The sequence below is a fragment of the Symphalangus syndactylus genome, chromosome X, assembly GCF_028878055.3.
Source record: "Symphalangus syndactylus isolate Jambi chromosome X, NHGRI_mSymSyn1-v2.1_pri, whole genome shotgun sequence".
Taxonomy (NCBI): domain Eukaryota; kingdom Metazoa; phylum Chordata; class Mammalia; order Primates; family Hylobatidae; genus Symphalangus; species Symphalangus syndactylus.
The window spans coordinates 32316845-32337894 of NC_072447.2; the positions used below are offsets into that span (position 1 = coordinate 32316845).

The 21050-nt window shown below is 47.9% G+C and overlaps 1 protein-coding gene across 3 annotated transcripts in view; it reads right to left on the reverse strand.

Moving 5' to 3' along the window:
* BEND2 (BEN domain containing 2) overlaps positions 1-4486 on the reverse strand; it is a 61747-nt gene extending 57261 nt beyond the window's left edge. For all 3 annotated transcript variants that reach the window (XM_055268923.2, XM_055268922.2, XM_055268921.2), the window contains exons 1-2: positions 4358-4486; positions 145-357 (exon numbers count right to left, since the gene is read on the reverse strand). In XM_055268923.2, coding sequence (XP_055124898.1) covers positions 145-357; positions 4358-4382 — 238 coding nt within the window. In that variant the 5' untranslated portion in view covers positions 4383-4486. The remainder of the gene's footprint in view (positions 1-144; positions 358-4357) is intronic.
* Positions 4487-21050: the final 16564 nt, after the last annotated feature.

Sequence of the window (21050 nt, forward strand, 5' to 3'; positions counted from 1 at the left end):
AAGTAAACATTGTGGTATTACCACGAAGCTAAGCCCTCTGGTCATAACTAATTACTGTAAAGGTTACAGGAATATTTAAGCAATTTACTGGAAATGGGGACCAGAGAGCAAAATTTTGCCAAGAATGAAATTTAACAAAATTACCATATGACATTTGGAGTGGACAGTGATGGTCATCATTGCCGCCTGGAAAATTTGGTTGTGTGGCTGTGTCATCAGTGGGATTATCTGCTGTGACATAAGTGGAATCATCTGCTACGTCATTAGTGGAATTATCTGCTGTTTCAGAATCTTCCACCAGCTCAATACTGCAATCATTGTCATCATCACTGTCGTCGACAGTTACAATAACAAAATCTAAGAATAAGCAAAGAGAAAGATTAGATTCAATATCACATTAAATAGAGTTTCTTGAGGAAGCTACCTTATAAAGTTAAAGATTGTTTAAAAAACACATTTTAGCTGAAAATTTGTATTATATATTTTTATATCTGTAATCATTACAAGTTAGTTAATGAACCAATACTAGGAAGTTTTGAAGTATGTATATATGTATGTATGCATATACACACGTAGACTACTATCTCTAGTACTTCCAATTTCATAGAGCAATAAATTTCTTCTCATTTAAGAAATGTGGCCAGCTGGCCCATGCCACAGTGTTCAATGATATGCTTTTAACTTAAATGATGCAACTGGTGTTAAGTAGACATATTTGTGGTGACCATGAAGTTCTAAATTTGTTCTCTAAAAACTAATATTAATTTCTATGATGACTGATAATGCAGAAATAAAGTGCAAAAGTAAATGTTGTTATGAAATGAATTAAAACTGAATCTCACAAAATGTGAAATAGGTAACCACAAATATACCAGATGTGAAATATCAACTCGGTAAACCATTTTAGTGAATATGAAAACACATTATGCAAAATGTCTAAGATCAAAATAAGCTTTATTTCTTAAAGCTGGCATGAAAAAGAACACATTTAAGCTTGAAGTATTCACTCACAGATCACATTTAAACTACATCATAACTTGGATTTATTCTATTTATTTCAAATAGACTAATGCAGGAGAATAAAATAATTAGCTAGTGTGAGGGGCATGTGTTGATTTGAAAATGGTACTAAATTAGGAATCACAGAAGGAAGGTTCCAATTCAGGCTCTGTAATTATCCAGAGGTATGACCGTTGGGCCAGATAAATTGACCCTTTTGCCTCTGTTTTCTCACCCATAAAAAGTGAGGTTTTTTTAAGAGTCACTCTGAAGTCTACTTAATAGTCTTCATGGAAAAAAAATAGAACATTAGAAGCCACCTAATTATCTAAACCAAAGTATTAAATAAACAAAAGCTTAAATAAATTATGGTATTTCCCTGAGCTGGAATGGTATATTGCCAATAAGAAGTGTGTTCTCAGGCAGGGCGCGGTAGCGAACGCCCGTAATCCCAGCACTTTGGGAGGCCAAGTGGGGCAGATCGCTTGAGCTCAGAAGTTCGAGACCAACCTGGGCAACAGGGCGAAATCCTGTCTCTACTAAAAAGTAATAATAATAATAATACAAAAATTAGCCGGGAGTGGTGGCATGCGCCTGTAGTCCCAGCTACTCGGGAGACTGAGATGGGATGGCTTGCACCCGAGAGGCTGAGGTTGCAGTGAGCCAGGATCCCGCCACTGCACTCCAGCCTGGGCGACAAAACGAGACCCTGTCTCAAACAAAAAAGAAAGAAAGAACAAAAAGAAGAAGAAGCATGTTCCCAAAGAAAATGTACTCAGATATGCTTGTGAAATAAAGTTAAATAAAGTTAAAGGGGAGAAAAGGATTCAAAACAGGAAAATACAGTATAATCCTAACTTTGAGAGCCAAAGGTAACATACCAATGGTTATCTAGGTGGCTATCACTGAATAGCAAATTTATTATCGTTAGAATTTTCTGTCGATTCTGTACAATGAACTTTAGATTCTGTCATCAGAAGAAAATAACCAAGGCAACTGAAAGTGTATTTTTAAGACAAGCTTTTGTATATCAACAGATCTTTCAAATTAGAGCTAGTAAAGCTATTGACAACGCCACTAAGGTTTCTCAGTAAATATGTAAAAGTCCCATCAGTTCTTTTAGGTGTACACATAACTTTCCCAATTAAATTTTAAAAGACATTTTAACACTTAGAAATTGTTTGAAGATGGCCGGGCGTGGTGGCTCTCACCCGTAATCCCCGCACTTTGGGACGCCTAGGCGGGCGGATCACTTGAGGTCAGGAGTTTGAGACCAGCCTGGCCAACACAGTGAAACCCTGTCTCTACCAATACAGAAATCAGCGGGGCGTGGTGGCGTGTGCCTGTAGTCCCAGCTACTCGGGAGGCTGAGGCTGGAGAATCGCTTGAACCTGAGAGGCGGAGGTTGCAGTGAGCTGAGATCGCGCCATTGCACTCCAGCCTGGGCGACAGAGCGAGACTCCGCCTCAAAAAAACAAAACAAAACAAACAAAAACAAGAAATTGTTTGAACATTATGCTACCAAGGTGCAAGGCTTTCAATTGCCATCAACTCATCAGATGAAGCACAGCTCACAATGAGGTCTGAAAACGGCTTTTCACGCCGGGACCACTTTGAGGAACACACAGCAAAACGGGGCCGATTACAACAGCCAGACCGCTCCGTTTGCTTTAAGAACAATCACTTTCTAAATCTTCCTGCGGGACTGTCAAAGGCAGCCCCTTCCATTGCCGCCAGAACCGTATCCCATCGCCCAGCCCTTGCCACAGGCGGGACAAGTGAGGCTCAAAAAGGCACCCAGCCCACGCCCCGCTTTAGAAAACACCGCGCAGCAAAGCTGCTCGAAAAGTCGCTTTTAGTCAACCTGAAGCCAGTTTGCCGCACTCGGGTAGAGCCGGGGAGAGGAGGGAGGGACGCGATCCACCACCAGCCAAATCAGGGCCTTTCCGGTTAACGACCACGCGGCAAGGGGGCCGGGCCCTCGCACGCCTCGACGGCCTCCCCCCGCTCCAAAGGGACTCCGATTTCACAGGATCTCCCGACTCCCGCCTCTGCTCCCAACACCCTACGTTTTTCTCTTCCTCCTCATTTACGTATTTACAATAAAACAGTGAAGGTGCACGGTCTGTCTCTAATCAAACGCACGGTCTGTCTCTAATCAAACGCGGTTACCATCAAAGCCTCAGACTCTATGTCTCAACCGCAAAACGTCTGACAGGAAATCAATTCGGGAGTTTGTCAATTCTTTAGACAAAGCTCTCACCCAGTGCGGTGGTTCACGCCAGTAATCCTAGCACTTTGGGAGACTGAGGCGGGAGCATTGCCTGAGCCCAGGAATTCAAGACCAGTGTGGGCAACATGACGAAATCCCGTCTCAACAAAAAATAAAAAATTAGCCAGGCATGGTGGCACACGCCTGTAGTCTCTGCTCCTCAGGAGGCTGAAGTGAGAGGACTGCTTGAACCCAGGAAGTGGAGGCTGCAGTGAGCCGACATGGTGCCACTGCACTTCCGCCTGGGCAACAGAGCGAGACTCTGTCTGAAAATAAAACAAAACAAAACCAAGCAAAACCAAAAAAAAAAAAAAAAAAAAAAAACCTCTGTGAAAGTCTGAGTCATTCCTCATTCCTCGCCCACCCATACCCCGCCTCACCAAAAAGAGAACAGCTGAAAAAGGATCAGCTCGTCCCAGAAAGTCAGCATCAAGTATCTAATAAGCTGCGAAATCTCAAAATGTCACCCGCGAGGGCACCCTGGGAGAGGCGGCGGGTACCACCCAAAGCACCCCCTCAGAACACCCGGAATTTGAGGCTGCGCCCCAGCCACTATACCAAAACGCTGAACAGGGCTGTGTTCCGTGGCTGCCCACCAGGGAAAATCAATAAATTCAAGAAAAAGTGCGGCCGCATAGACCTGCTGTATCGCCGGAGCCCGGCGTCGCCACCGCCTAGATTGTTTCCCAACCACTCGAGGCTCCGGGAAGAACTGCGGGCCGGAGGGCAACCAGGCCCAGCCTCTTGACTCACTCTCGGCACAAGCCCGAGTCACCCCAACCCCGAGCCACCAAGAGCCACGGAGACGCCATGAGCCTCAGGATCACCTCACGTCTCAGGGACATCTAGAGCCCCTGAGACGACCTGAACCCTGGGCCATCTCGGTCCACCACGCCAAATTTCTCACCGGCGCACTGAGCAATCGGCGGCAGATGGCGGATACCCAGAGGCCGCCCCCCGATATGCCCCGGCCGATGACTAGCCAATCCTGCCCCCCCTGAATGGCCGCCTAAGTGGGTGCCATCCAGACTCTTGACAGAACTTGAGGCCCAAGCTAGTGGGCCAGTTGAGGCCAGGTCACCTTACCCTGTTCCTCGGTCCCCTCAGACATCGTGAGATGGCAGGGTCTGGCTCTGAGGCCCGAGACCTGAGGCCTACGTCTGCGCTGCGGCTCTGTGGTAACTGCTTGGTAACTGCGTGGTAACTGCGTGGTAACTGCGTGGTAACTGCGTGGTAACTGCGTGGTAACTGCGTACACTCGTTGTCCGAGGCACAACGAGGCGCGGGCAGGGGCCTGGACGACGTCTCTGCGGCTGCGCAGTAGCGCTTGGCACGCGTGCGTGACTCCTGGGGGGGTCAAAGGGCCTCGCTCCCCCCACTTTCGACCTACTTTCTTAAAGAGTCCTTTCTACAAAAATATACATATGTATGTATATATATATTTGTACTATATATGTGTGTGTGAGTATATGTAGATATAGATACAGATGTAGAGACAGAGATAGAGATAGAAATAATGAACTGGGAGCCAACAGTGTAATTCTGCTCGTCCCAAAACGCACATCATAAAAACAAAGTCCAATGTAAGAGAATTGCGTTCAGACGTTCTAGTGTTTTCCGGGTTGCTTCCTCACATCCGATGCCGGCTTTGGGAACAAATCCGAAAACAAGCCAACTTTGAAAATGTGCCCCTAATAAATACCTAGCAACCCCTCCCCTCCCCTCCTTCCTGCCCCCTCTAGTAGTCTGCAGTGTATTGTTCCCATCTTTGTGTCCCTGTGTACCGGATGTTTAAGCTCCTACTTACAAGTGAGAAGATTAGGTATGTGGTTTTCTGTTTCTGTGTTAATTCACTTATGAGAAAGGCCTCCAGCTGTGTACATGCTGCTGCAAAGGACATGGTTTTGTTCTTTGTTATGGCTGCATAGTATTCCATGGTGTATATGTACCACATTTCCTTTATTCAGTCCACCATTGATGGACACCTAGATTGATTCCATGTCTTTACTATTGTCTTCACGTCTTTCAAAACCTGTCTCGGTACTACATCTGTTCGAATAATACCTCCATCAAGACACTTTCCTATAGCCCCCTGGTAAGAAGGATCCCACAGCAGGTAATCTTCACGTCCCTATTAGTATTTAAATTACTTTGCCTGATATTCTAAATCCTCGTCAACATGCCTCTCTCCTAAGTTCCTGGAGGACAGCACCATGTCTTATTTATATTTGAACACCACCTCCCTCACAAGATTCTAAGAATTAAATGTTATAAAATATAAAGCACGGGTGCCTGGAATTTGGGATCCATTTCTTCACTGTGTCAGTTACACAATGACCCTTGGGACTGTGTGTCTCCTCATTTGGGGGAAGGGTAAGAATTTCTTTACTTGTGTATATTGTTAGGTAGAAACACAGACTTGTTTTGCTATCGTTCCAGAGTGTACATATGTGTAGGAGGATGCATAGAGAAACTGAGGGCTGAAATGGATACACTGTGCTGGTTACCAATGTGTTACCTCTCACCTCCAACTTCACCCACTTTTGTCAACTCTGTGAAAATGGTTGTGGGCCCTTTAAATATTTTTCCCTTTGCCATTGACACCATTTAAGCCTTTGGCAGTAGAAGGTGCTAAAAGGAGAATGTAGGAGGAAGAGTTTTTTTGCCTCCTGGTTGACCTGTGCTCTCTGAGGACATTGATGCAAAGTGTAGCTTTCTCCTTCAGGAGAGGGCAGATTTCCAGTACTTTAAAGAGGGCATATTTCCAGCAAGTTCGTGAAATTGCAAGGTTGGGTTTCCAGCAAATTCCAGAGAACAGATTTACAGCAAAGTCCACCAGTGCAGCCATTCACTGAGTCTTAGACAATGTGTCTCAACCCTAAGGGTAGGGCCTGTTTCTTATACCTGTAATTTGTAAAGAATATTTTAGAGTTTTCTTATTAGCTAATCTCTCATTACTCCAGTCCTCTTTTATATTTAATATATTTTTCTTGTTTTTTCTGAGACAGGGTCTGGCTCTGTCATCCAGGCTGGAGTACAGTGACTCGCTCATGGTTCACTGCAGCCTGGATCTCCCGGGTTCAAGCGATCCTCCCACCTCAGCCTCCCGAGTAGCTGGGACTACAGGCGTGCGCCACCATGCCCAGCTAATTTTAATTTTTTTTGTTGAGATGGGGTCTCCCTATGTTGCCCAGGCTGGTCTCAAACTCCTGGGCTCAAGTGATCCTCCCGCCTCGGCCTCCCAAAGTGTTGAGATTATAGGCATGAGACACCACACCCAACCAATAATTCTTTACATTAAACTTTCCCTGTTCAAATTACTGCATGGTATTTCTCTTCATACTGGACCTGGAGGGATGCACCCACCTTTTGGGATTTCCTTCTAGCACACAGTACTCAATAGGTACACAAGGTTTGTTCATGGACTGTAATTGAATAGCCAACAGATACTCAGTAATCCCCTTCAGTTTAATTTCTGGCCAGTCCTCTCCATTCATTTGCCTGACCCCTGTTCTCCATGGAGGGAGATGGGAAGGAGGGAAGAAACACTTTCCTACTGTCACACCTAAGACTGGCTTTCCATTTCCTGTCCTGCCTAAGCTACATTAACCTGAGCAGGGAAGAACCGCAGGCAAGTGAGGCTTCCCAGCGATGGGAGAAGTGAGAGGAGATGCTGCAAAGCTGTCTGTTCCCAGGTGCAAGCTGGACCACGGCAGCTACAGAGCAGGTATTTCTGTCAACAGCCAGTACACTCACAACAATGTGGAGTTCTGCAGCCTGTAATTGTGGACTGGTGAACATCTTCTGAAAGACAACTTTAAAAAAAAGCTGGATGCAATGTTTTTTAAATATTATAGCATTAGGCCAGGCACGGTGGCTCATGCCTGTAATCCCAGCACTTTGGGAGGCCGAGGCGGGTGGATCACGAGGTCAGGAGTTCAAGACCAGCCTGGCCAAGATGGTGAAACCTGGTCTCTACTAAAAATACAAAAATTAGCCAGGTGTGGTGGCGGGTGCCTGTAGTCCCAGCTACCCGGGAGGCTGAGGCAGGGAATCACTTGAACTTGGGAGATGGAGGTTGCAGTGAGCCGAGATCACAAAACTGCACTCCAGCCTGGGTGATAGAGCAAGACTCTGTCTTAAAAAATATACATATATATATATATATACACACACACACATATATACGTATATACGTATATATATACACATATATACGTATATATATGTGTATATATATATATATATATATATATATATATATATACACCATTAAAGAATATCATAAAGTTAACAATTACTGAGCTAGGATCTGAGAAAGACCCAAAACGTAGATAGGTGTGAGAAACTGAAAGCATTGCTTTTGTTCTTGGACATTTGCTGATGCAGAAGAGGCCAAAGGAGGCTGAGCTACACGTTGGGTGGTTTTGTGGGACTGAGGAACAAAAGTCGGAATCTGGGACCCACCAAAGGAGGAGAGTTTGCAAACCACCTCCCACCTCAAACTGGGACCACAAAGAGACAAATCTTCAGAGTAAAAGTAATCAAAAATTAACCACGTAGTCTCTAGATCAGCCTCATGTCACCTGCGAATTTAGCACTCCCAGGTGCCTGCATAAAGCAAGCAGATATTCTCTCTTGCAAAGATAATGGTAACTTATTTCTACAAAGAATTACTTATTTTACTTATTTATTTTCAAAGATATTCTTTTAAAATTTTTTATTTCAATAGCTTTTGGGGTACCAGTAGTTTTTTGTTACAGGGATGAAATATATAGTGGTGAATTCTGAGATGTTACTGCATCCGTCACCCGAGTAGTGTACACTGTACCCAATCTGCAGAGCCTCACTCTGTCGCCCAGGCTGGAGTACAGTAGCACAGTCCCGGCTCACTGCAACCTCTGCCTGCCAGGTTTAAGTGATTCTCCTGCCTCAGCCTCCTGAGTAGCTGGGACCACAGGTGCGTGCCACCACGTTTGGCTTATTTTTGTATTTTTAGTAGAGACAGGGTTTCACTATGTTGGCCAGGCTGGTTTTGAACTCCTAACCTCTGGTGATCTGCCAGCTTCAGCATCCCAAAGTGCTGGGATTACAGGTGTGAGCCACTGCAGTTTTTTTAATTCCACGCCGTCCTCCCACTCTCCTTCTTCTGAGTCTCCAATGTCCATTATACCACTCTGCATGCCTTTGTATACCCATAGCTTAGCTCCCACTTATAAGTGAGAACATGCAGTATTTGCTTTTCCATTCCTGAGTTACTTCACTTACAGTAATGGCCTCCAGCTCTGTCCAAGTTGCTGCAAAAGACAATATTTCATTCCTTTTTATGGCTGAGTAGTATTCCATGGTGTATATACACCACATTTTCTTTATCCACTCATCAGTCAATGGGCACTTAGGTTGGTTCCATATCTTTGTAATTGTGAATTGAGCTGTAATAAATCTATGTGTGGCAGATGAATCACTTGAGGTCAGGAGTTCAAGATCAGCCTGGCCAACATGGTGAAACTCCGTCTCTACTAAAAATACAAAAAAAACACAAAAAACAAAAAAATTATCCAGGCATGGTGGCGGGCACCTGTAATCCCAGCTACTCAGGAGGCTGAGGCAGGAGAATTGCTTGAACCCGGGAGGCAGAGGCTGCAGTGAGCCGAAATCGCGCCTTTGCACTCTAGCCTGGGTGACAAGAGCAAAACTCCGTCTCATAAATAAATAAATAAACAAACAAACAAACAAACAAATAAATCTGCATGTACATGTGTCTTTTTCATATAATGACTTATTTTCCAGTAGTGGGATGGGTCTGCTGAGTCGAATGGTAATTCTACTTTTAGTTCTTTAAGGAATCTCCACGTTGTTTTCCATAGAGTTTGTACTAATTTACGTTCCCACCAGCAGTGTTTATTTATAAGCGTTCCCCTGTCACCATGTGCATGCCAACATTTACTGTTTTTTGAGCTTTTAATAATGGCCATTACAAAGAATTTTGAAATAGAATATCCAGCATAAAAATGAAATAGAACCAGATATAGGAGGAGATAAGACAGCAGGAGAAAGAAGAAATGGAAACATCTATACTGGGGGACACAAGCCTTCTGCTGTCCCCTCCCCCCTACTCCCCAACAACCACAGGTATCTTCCTACCAGAGTGGTCCTGGCATGGGCACTGGCCTAGCCATCTCAGTCCTCTGAAGGAAGCTAGCACTGTGAGCCTCTTGGGACATCCCGGGGGAGGGCCCAGACTGAAAACCCTGGAGGGTCCAAGTTTTCAGAAGGGAGCCTCCTCGCCCTTCATTAATGGGAAACCTCCGTGTTCCAGCAAAGACGGGAAGAGAGAAGGTCGCTGGCCTGGGAGTTGGCAGCTTCAGTGACAGGCTAAAATGAAAGCTGGGGACACAGCACACTGCAAGGTGTGGAGTCGAAGCAGTGGCCTTGACGTTTCTGGGGACGAGAGGAACAGAGCAAGTGAAGGCTGGGGATCTTGGAATGCAATTCATGGAAGGAGGGAACGCATTCCCCAGGGGAGCTGGAGGAGGGAAGGGGCGGCGGGAGTGCAGGCCCAGCCTGGCAGCCTCTGCCCTCGAGCAAGTGGGGAGGGCAAGCCAGGGCACTCCCACAACACAGCCTGTATTGGTCACTCTGCCAGACACCGGGTTCCCTACCCCGGCTGCACCCCAGGATCACCAGGGGAACTGTCAAGACGCCTGATGCCCAGCCTGAGCCCAGAGATGCCCATGTGCCTGGTGGGGGCAGCCAACTTGGGGTTCAGAAGCTGCAGGCACCTCTCACGGTGGCCAGGCCGGATCACCTGCTTGCAGCTCCATGCACTGTCAGCCACAGGATCAGGACGTTGAAGCCTCACACCGACCAACGAGGCAGGTTCCTAGCGTCAGCCTAGTTGATGTGCAGTGGAAGCAAGCAGGCCTTGCCCTGCCTGCTGGGCCTGCAAGAAGAGGGGGAGAGTTGACTTAAATGCAGCCCACAGGACAGGAGAGGGGACAATATGGCCACAGAGCAGCATCCAGCTGGCCATGGTGCCACTCTCCACTTGTTTCCACTCCACTCCATTCAAACTCCTGCCACCCGAGGGGGTCCATCTCACCCGGCACAGTGGTCGTCACCCGTGGCCTGGAGCCCCGGACGCAGCTCCAGTGGCCTGGCCAAGGCATGCAACGCCATGCTTTCATGAGGCCCTGAGAGCCTGCTGCTTTGTTGACCCCAGTGTTTACAGTGGGTTTTTGGTCCTAAGGGCAGGTTTGACAAAGGAGTGTGTATTAGTCAGGGTTCTCCACAGGGACAGAACTAATAGGATAGATGTACATATAAAGGGGAGTTTATTAAGGAGGATTGACTCACATGATCACAAGGTAAAGTCCCACAATAGACCATCTGCAAGCTGAGGAGCACGGAAGCCAGTCTGAGTCCCAAAACCTCAAAAGTAGGGAAGCCAGCGGTGCAGCCTTCATTCTGTGGTCGAAGGTCCAAGAGTCCAAAAGCTGAAGAACTTGGAGTCCGATGTTTGAGGGCAGGAAGCATCCAGCATGGGAGAAAAATGTAGGCCAGAAGACTAAGCCAGTCTAGTCCTTCCATGCCCTTCTGCCTGCTTTTATCCTAGCCGTGCTGGCAGCTAATTAGATGGTGCCCACCCAGATTGAGGGTAGGTCTGCCTCTACCAGTCCACTGACTCAAATGTTAATCTCCTTGGCAACACCCTCACAGACACACCCAGGGACGATACTTTGCATCCTTCAATCCAATCAGGTTGAAACTCAGTATTAACCATCAGAGGGCATGTTCTTTGTAAGGACAGGAAAAGGCCCGGAGGAGCTGCAGAGCAGCACCGAGCTCCGGCCATCGGTTGTGAAAGCTGGATCCCGTGTGTTCATGGGCACAGACATGTGTCTGTGTGTGAGTGTGTGCATGTGTGTGTCAGAAAAAGAGAGGAGGGAGGGAGGAAGATGGATGGGGCTGAGATGGCGATGAAAAGGGGAGACAGGCTGAGCACGGGACAGAGTGACAGGCTAGCACCTCACCATTTCTGTGTTAACTACAAAACGGTGACCTTAGTAGAGTAAAATTTGCCTGAGAACTTCACCCTGTCTCCCAGGCTGAGTCTGAGTCTAGCACTCAGCCTCCTGGGGGGCGGGTAGCAGAGTCTTAGGTGTGCCCCAGGGGTGGTGGAAGGTGGCAGCACCTCCAGCTAGAGGAGGCCTCCTAATTAGGCACAACCTGAGCTGTCACCTCCTCCAACCCCATCAGCCCATGCTGATCGCCACCAGGTGCACGACTCCGGGGCACACCTTCACTCACCTAGCTCCTGGTGGGGAAGCAAATCCCACGTGGCTTCCTCCCGCGCCTGCGTTTGGGTGGAGGGACCGGCCTGCACCATCCCATCCTTTCAGGGCCCCAGGAGGCTGGGCCCCAGCGCACTCTGCCTTCCCGCTCACCCAGTTCAACAGAGTCTGCAGCTTCGAATCCAGATCACAGAGGGCCAGGCTCCAGTGACCTTTCTGGATTCTGCATCTTGACGTTTTCATGCCGAGAAAGCAAACAGAAAAGATGCCTTTTGAACGCTCTAGTCAAAGTTTCCGCTAAGACCACTGCAGAAAGCTCAGCTTCTCAGAGCTCAGGCAAGCTTGAAAGTACTTTCCTCTACCATTTTAAAGAGAAAGGGAGTTGTGCTTCACTCGCGGTCATTAACCCAACAACTTAGGCTACTCTCAGAGGGACACTTGCTCTTCTGAGCATAGCCCAGGAAAAGGCAGAAAGAAATTCTTCGAGTGGACCCCAAGGAAAATACGCGGTTGGGATGCACATCCTAGGTAGTGTGTGGAGCAGATAGATGGTCAGCTCCTGTTGGCTGAGAGCTCCAGAGCTCCCAGAATACAAATCTGATTGTGTGGCCCCCACCATTGATCACCCTTCAGTTGATTCCCACAGCTCCTGGGATCCCATTCAAAGCCCACCCAAGGTCCTTCCTGCTCCAGGCCCTGCTCAGCTGTCCAGAACCCAAGCTCAAAAGAATTTGGAGAAGGAATTTAAAGTCTTCCTTTATAGTAAGGCTTCCTGGGGCTGCAGTTCCACTGTATGTGTGGCGGGGTGAGCTGTGGCCAGGCTGTAGAAAAGGGAGTAGCAGGGGCCTGGGGGTGGGAAAAGCAGGAAGACAGGCAGAGACAGAGTGGGCACCCTTTGGGATGAGGCACTTCCCCTTCTTGATCTCCCTGAACAGTCAGGGGAGGGGCGATCCTCATTGGACCAAGCAGAAAACAGACTCGGATTGCCTGAGCCCTGTGACAAAGCCACACAGGCAGAGGTGGCAGAGGAGGGGGGCCCAGTCCTGAGTGCCTTGGGCAGGTCTTTCCCTCTCCAACCCCTTTCTTAAAGGCTCCGAGGCTCTTGGACAGAGGAGGGGCCCTGAAAAGAGAGGGAAGGAAAGCGCCATGGAGGGGCCTCCGTGGACAGGGCCAAGCCAGCAGGAGCCGGCCCTGAGAACAGGCGGCTCCCATAAGCCCTCCGCAGGCCCCCAGCAGGAACTGGTAGGCCGTCTGGGTGCACTGGAATTTCTGACTTGGTGTGGGTTTGGTGACCGGTGCACGTGTTGGTACGGGAGTTCGTGTGTTGCCTTCACCCAAGGGGCACCCTGTCCTGGACTCCCGCCTCCCTGGCTTCCAGTGCTGGGCCTCTGCTCTCTGTGGCCCCCTGACCCTGGCACCCCCCATGGATGCCTTGAGAAGCCTCTGCACCTCCCCTCCAGGCTCCACGACTCCTCCCCCTGCAGAATGACGCCAACTGCTGTTGGACCCCGGCCCCGTGGCCCAAGGGCTGTCTCTGATGGTCTCCATTTTCACTGCCCTCTCCAGCCCTGCCGCTGCACCAGGAGATCAAGCTCCCCAGCCCTCTCACTGAGCCCCCGGTTCTCACCAGCGAATCCCGCCTGAGCAGTCCTCTTGCCTCTCAACCTGCCTCGGGGCACGGTGTCCTCTAAACACCCCCCTTCCAACCTGAGCTCTTCGCGCCCGTCTTACGTGTAGACAGCGGCTCCTGGTGCCTGAAGCCAAGCCCTGTCTACAGGCCAGGAGCCCCAGCTCCCTCCCCCGACGGGAACACGACAGCAGGACCAGCCCACCGCAAAGGACAGCCAAGCCCCTGGCCCGAGGCTTGCCTCAAACGCTTTCGGCCGCGTGTTTTCTTCTCCAGCCACTCAAATTCTCACGTTTCTTTTCCTCCCTGAACCCATCCCCCAGTTCCTCCTTCCACCACCTTCCGCCTCTTGGGTCCTGCAAGCACAGTTAGCCATAGCCGACCACCGGCTTTCTGCAGTCCAAATCCACTGGCTCCTCCCAGCATTCCTCTGCCTTAGGGTCCCGTGAATTTCAGCGTGCATGGCCACTCCTGCTGAGCTGTATCTTGACTCCGGTAATTCACTTCTTCACTGAACACATCCTCACTGAGCACCTCCAGGGCACCATGCACAATTGTGAGGCGGGACAGAGCGGGCAGCCGCACACACCAGGCCTTGACCTTGACCTTCTGTTCAGCAAGGAGAGGGAAAACAGAAATGAACAAAATTCTTTCCGAAGGCGTGGAGCACTGTGAAGAAAGTGAAAGGGGATGACAAGGAAGGGAGGACGTGCCAAGAGGGACAGTCACAGAAGACTTCTCTGAGAGGCCACATTGGAACTGAGACATGAATGGTTCAAAGAGGAAGAAGCCCCAACACCTGGGAACAGAGAAAACCAGGAGGAGCCACTGCAAGGGCGGGGCCTGAATTCAGGAGGAATCTGGACATGCGGAAGCATCGGAGAAATGGCCAGGGCAGCTTCACAAGAGTGGCTGAGAGGAGAAGGATGGATCCAATATTCAGTAAGGGTCAGAATCAAGTAAGACAACGAGAGAAGGGAAGGAAACACATCACGGGTAGATATGGACCCTACCAAAACAGAAAGACACGGACAGGAGCAGAAGAGGTGTGAGGATGGAGCACAGAAAGACAGAAGAGACGGGCGGGGGCAGATCCTGTGTGAGTACCAATGAAAGGAAGACAGGAAGAGATGGTCAGAGCCACATCATGTGTTGGCGTGAGTGTAAGTAATACAATAAGGCATAGGCTGGGCATGGTGGCTCATGCCTGTAATCCCAGCACTTTGGGAGGATGAGGCAGGCAGATCACTTGAGGTCAGGAGTTTGAGACCAGCCTGGCCAACATGGCGAAACTCCGTCTCTACTAAAAATACAAAAATTAGCCGGGCGTGGTGGCGCATGTGTGTAATCCCAGCTACTCGGGAGGCTGAGACAGGAGAATGGCTTGAACCTGGGAGGCAGAGGTTGCAGTGAGCCGACATCTCGCCACTGCACTCCAGCCTGGGTGACAGAGCAAGACTTTGTCTGACAAAAAATAAAAGAAACTTCAGTGCCTTTTGTCATGTGACTTTAGCAATGTTTTGGAAATAAAGACAGTTTTAAAAATTATTGGTTAACAAGGTGTGGTGGCTCACGCCTGTAATCCCAACACTTTGGGAGGCAGAGGCCGGTGGATCATTTGAGGTCAGGAGTTTGAGACCAGCCTGATCAACATGGTGAAATCCCATCTCTACTAAAAATACAAAAAATTAACCGGGCATGGTGGCACACACCTGGAATCTCAGCTACTCGGGAGGCTGAGGCAGGAGAATCGCTTGAACACAGGAGGTGGAGGTTGCAGTGAGCCGAGATCACAAAAAATAAAAGTTGCTAAGAGTTAACACTGTAATATGTAATTGACACTACTGGAGAAACAGTTTTACATACAAGGTGTGTAAGGAAAGTATGATGTTTCTTTAGTAAAAGATTAGAAGAAGGCATGGGAATATGGCTTTTGTTAAAGGGAATGTAATTTGTCTAGTTCAGAGGGTTTTAAAGATTGTCTTCACCTAAAAGAGTAATGAGACAAAACTGAAGGTTTAAGCAAGGTGAAAAGGGTTTGTGAAGCAGCAGATGGCAAACCCACACTCATGACTCCTCCGTGAAGACGCTATTGACACAGGCAGGACTGGAGAGGGGTAGAGTGGCAAAGAGAGGAGGGGAAAAGACTCAGGGATGATGAGCAGGAGATGACTGTGGCTTGGAGGTGGAGACATTAGCTGACGGTTGGACGCATGGGCCAGGAACACAAGGAGAAAGTTCAAGAAAGAAGCTTTGCCTAGAAAGGCGGTGGTGGTGATTGTTGATTTTGTTGTTAGTGCCTCAGAGGGTCTCATTAACTTCGAACTTTCTGCCCCAGACCACAGCCTGTACTGTGCTTTCTGACATTCAGAGGTTCTTGGTAACGTAGTAGGTACTCAGTTTTGTGAACGTTCTATGGAGTCCGGAAAAGGCTGTGTTCCCTTTCTGAATTTGGTATCTATTAATAATGCCTTTACAATGATACCAATATCTACCATTAATTTTGCATACATTTATCAAAAGCTGAGAACAAAGTCTTTCATTCCTGTTGCCTTTCTATTAAATTATCCATGAGGTCCATCTGGTTCTGCTTTCTGCTGTTGATTACGTGTAATTGGTCATACACAAGTTCATGATCTGCACTTGAACTTCTTACCAGGTAGCCAGTCCTGAGGCACTGACTGCTTTTTGCCTCTAATTCTCCCTCGCCTGGATCAGTAATAACATGGTGGCACTTTCTGTTTGCTTGCTGATGAGTTTCTGTCCAGTCCTTTATTTATTTAAGAGATGGGGGTCTCCCTGTGTTGCCCAGGCTGGTCTCGAACTCCCGGGCTCAAGCAACCCTCCTGCCTCAGCCTGCCCAGTAGCTGGGACAACAGCAGGCACCACCATGCCCGGCTCGACCTTTTATTCTAATATTTAAGGTAAATGATGAGGTAGGTAAAAGCATAAGATTTTTTAAAATAAATCCTGGAATCTTTTTAACGTGGGCATTTAATCTGTTTCTATGTAATGTCATTACAATTAAGTTGGTCTTCTGACATATGTTTTTTCCTTATGATTTGGCTGTTTCTGCTGCCTGCTAAATGGCAATGTTTTATTGCCTTTTGTCTTCCACAGTGATTTGGACATGATATAGCCTGTGTTCTTGAAATCGAACAATTATTATAACAGCAATGCACTGCAGAGAAATCAGAGAGTGAAGATAAACAAAACGAAGAGAACATGGCCAGAATCCCACCTGCCCCTCCACACCCATTATGGACAGGTTGATGTGTATCTTCCAACATCTTCTAGACATATAAACACATCTGAGTATAAACACACAATGGAATCCCCTGGAGAAAGAATGCTACAAATCCGCCTGTGATCTGCTTTGATCAACATATCGTGTATTTTTCCATGTGAATAAATAACTTTCCCCTGTATAACTTTTCATGACTGCAAATGTGTACATTGAATGGGTGTAACATAATTTCAACAGTTCCCCTATTGTGAACTCGTTTATGAGCCCTTTGTCATTGCTAACAATATTGTGATGAACAGGCTTGCTAATACCGTACTCTTTGAGCACGTGGTTACTTCTGCAGGATACATTGGAAGTAGAGAGATTACTAAATCAATAGGTGTGTGCCTTTTTCAGGCTTTTTCTGTGTGCTGCCTAACTGCCTTCTGGACGTGCTACACCAAATTCACGTACCGTTAGCATGAGTATTTGACATTGTTTTGACCTTTGCTAAATTTTGTTTCAACTTTTACTTTAGATTCAGGGAGTGCATGCGCAGGTTTGTTACCTGGGTATATTGTGTGACGCTGAGGCTTGGGGTACAAATGATCCCGTCACCCAGGTAGTGAGCATAGCACCCAACAGTGAGTGTTCCAGCCTTTGCTCTCTTCCCTCCCTCCCCCATCTAGTAGTCCCCACTTTTTTATTGCTGCCGTCTTTATGTCCATCGGTACCCAATGTTTAGCTCCCACTTACAAGTGAGAACACGTAGTATTTGGTTTTCTGTTCCTACACTAATTCTCTTAGGATTATGACCTCCATGACTTTGCTAAATTTATAAAAGGCGAAGAATCACACACACCCTGTTTTACTTCGTGTTTCTTTAGTCACTGGCGAAGCTCAACATTTTTCATGTGTGGTATCAGCCCACAAGTTGACCTGCAGTGATCCCCACCCCCTGGTAGTCCCGCTCCTGTGTAATCCACCCCACAGTGAATCAGGGATGGTCTGCGGGCCAACAGAACACCGCAGAAGTTGTCACTTCTGACCCTAGGCTACAAAAGACAGTATTTGTTTCCTGTAATTCACATGTTCCTTGTTGCTGAACCTGTGCTCAATTTTGTGAAATGTCTTCGGATGCCTCTGCCTCTCTCCTGAATCGCTTCTGCCTCCCATCCACTGCAGTCTTGGGAGCCTTGTACCAGAGGGAATAGGTGGCTGAGGTGGGCAGCCCCATGAGAATGGAGGCCTTCTGCCAACAGCCACAGAGGAGCTGAGGGCTCCAGTCGGCGTGTGTGGGTGACCAACCATCTCGGGACTGCGGGGTGAGCCGGGGCACAAGCCTCTCAGCGCTAACTCCGGGGACAAGCTGGTCATCCTATATATGAGTGAGCCATCTGGGAAGCAGAGCCCCGTCCTAGTCAAGCCTTGAGATGACTGCAGTTCCAGCAGACAGTGAGTATATGACCTGTAAGACCTTGGGGCAGAACCACGTGGCTGAGCGGCGCCCAGATTTCTGATCATCGGACCCTGCGTGAGATCATGAGTGTTTGTTGTTTTAAGCTGCTAAGTTTGGGGGTAATTTTGTTCCACACAAGTAATACGTTATGTTTTTAAAACATTTCATAAGGATTTAATATGTGATAAAGGTGATGAATTTACCCTTTGGGAAAAGTGTAGGAACAATTGGTTTATCCTGGGGAAAAGATAAAGGTTTTCAATCAAATGACCACCAGAAGTACTGAAGATGTCTTGAAAAGAAAGCCACAGACCTACTGGAAGAGGGTGTATCTTGACAGAAGCTCGCTCCTGCTCAGGGTCTTTGGCCTTCAACACACACCTCCCTTGACCCCTGCCCATCATCCTTCAGGTCTTGGTGGAAACGATGCTTTCTCCAAAATCCCTGTACAATCTTCTCAGCCAGGTAGAGGCTGCCTGCTGGATCTCTCATGGCTACGCCACCTGCCGCATTTTGCACACTCATGAGTTACGTAGGTGTTTGTATGTTTCATGCTGTCTTCCCAGATAGACTGTGGGCATCCTGAGGCTGGGGATGGTGCCTGTGCTGTGCACTCTCTCATGCCCAGCTACCTGCCAGTCTGCAGTGCCTTATGGGGCATTTTCCTCCCTGACTTCCTGGTTCTTTGACACGGGGTTTGAAAACTCCACTTGGCAGTGTGTGCTCCCATCAGGGCTCTTCTGTTTCAGCTTCCACCTGCAGTGCTGTGCCTGTGGGGTCCACATGTGCTACCCATGCCCCGGCCCCAGGAGTTGCAGCCGCCTCCTTGGCTAGGGTTTGCTGGGTGTTTTGGAATTGACATAACCTGAAGGAACAACGCAAGGGGTGCAGCATGGCCATGACCCAAATGACCTTACTACATGGCATCTGAAGACGCCGTGGATTGTAAAACCCATCCAGATGTCAGACACGTTCATGCCTGGGAAAAAAAGAACATCTTAGAATTGATGATGTATGTATTTTCTCAATCCAGCTTCAAGGGCCTGAGAGTTGTAGAAATATTTCCCAGATGGGCAAAAGCTTGCCTGCCCTTCTAATTTTCAGGGGTACCCTGTGTTCTGGTCACTTTCTTTTTCCAAAAGGTATTTAGTGAGAAGGTGAGAGTGAGTGACTCAATGGCTGCTAGCAAGATGTCATGTTAAACCAGTGGCTGGTTGGGGATTTTACAGTTTTTAATTCTCTTCAGAGTCACATCGTCCTCCAATAACTCCCTCTTTCTTCCTATCGTTTCAGTGCTTGACTGGCTGTATGTAAAATGCAGAAGTGAAACCAACCAGAAAATAATCCAAAGGCCAAATGGCACCTTATGTCAGTCATTCACTGACACTTGTGGAATGGCTCAGTATGTGTTTGCTACTTAAAAATAGCCTCAATCTGATTCCCAGGATTATGATTCTATCAACAAGTAATTGATTCCTGATGGCAAGAGTCAAAGCTGGTGAAACTCACTGCCCTCATGAAGAGTTCATTCTAGTGGGGAAAGACATCCAGTATGCAAATAAATAAACAAGTGAATGAATGAATGAACCGTGGCAGGAAATCTATCAGTTGCATCTCACCATATTTTTGAGCTATGGTAATGAATCCCCAAATCCACTAAAGACAAATTCACGTGGTGAATCCCCATCTCCACTAAAAATAGAAAAATTAGCCGGGTGTGGTGGTGTGCACTTGTAATCCTAGCTACTCAGGAGGCTGAGGCAGGAGAATCGCTTGAATCCAAGAGGCAGAGGTTGCAGTGAGCTGAGATCACACAACTGCCCTCCAGCCTGGGCAAGAGAGAGAGACTCTGTCTCAAAAAAAATAATAAATAATAAATAAAACCACCTGTTCAGCTTTTAAGAGCTAACATTTTATGTCTTAAGCCACCCATCTTTTCACGTTAACATCTATGAAATCAGTTTGCCTTTTTTTTTTTTGAGGCAGAGTCTCACTCTGTCACCTAGGCTGGAGTGCAGTGGCACAATCTCGGCTCACTGCAGGCTCCGCCTCCCGGGTTCAAGTGATTCTCCTGCCTCAGCCTTCGGAGTAGCTGAACTACAGGCGCGTGCCACCACACCTGGCTAATTTTTGTATTTCTAGTAGAGACGGGGTTTCACCATGTTGGCTAGGCTGGCCTAGAACCCCTGACCTCAAGTGACCCACTCGCCTTGGCCTCCCAAAGTGCTGGGATTACAGGCGTGAGCCACCACGCCCCAGCCCAGTTTGCATATTATAATCAATGGTGAGTGATTTAATAGGTAGCATTTTCCTTCACTATTTGGTAAACGGTGCATCTTACAATCAAAGGGGTCTTAGATTTGATGAAATATACTAGTTTACTTAAACTAGATAATATAAAGGCCACTTTCTATGGAAGTTTTACTCTTCTTTCTGAACGGTGGGCCACCTCTACAGGACAGATATGCTGAAGAAGGTAGACAAGTCCAGGTCTGGTCAGGGACATATGAGCCATTCTGAATCTTCAGAATGGAAGTGGTTGAATACAGAATCAGAAGCTTATATGGCTCCTGGAAGGCAGGGGCTAAGGTGAGGGAGGAAGTTTCTAGAAACCCAGGACTGCAAGAGTCACAGGGAAGCTCCCCTGCCCCCAGTGGTCTCAGCTGCCTGCACGACTGAAGTGGGTGAGTCTCAAGGTGATATCCAGAGGCTGCTGGCAAACCCCACATCTGCCTCCTGCTGATGCTCAAAAGCCTGTCCTGTGCAGCCACCAGAAGGAAGCGGCTTCTCCTCACCTCCCTCCTCCCCAAATCAGGGCACAGGGTCTCTTGGGGCAGAATCTAAGAATCCATGTCTACTGGCAAAGGAGTGTGGCAAGTGTCGCGTCCAGGCTTTATGCCTCTAAGGACAGGGAGGAACCGAGAAGGGCTGGGATGGTGGCAAGTACCAACAATGTTCAGCACTTTAGAACACATCAGTGACTCCGTACATTAACTGCAGAAAAGCTTCATCTTTTTCGTCTTACATGAATGTAAAAGGAAGTTGTAAGATATGTGTCCTGCTCCCAACGGACTGATTTCTGCCCCTGTGGAATATGTGCACCCACCCCGCCCCTGACATCAGTGGACTTGAGCCTCCGAGGCTAGCCAAAGCCAGGTGGAGGAGTGAGGCCA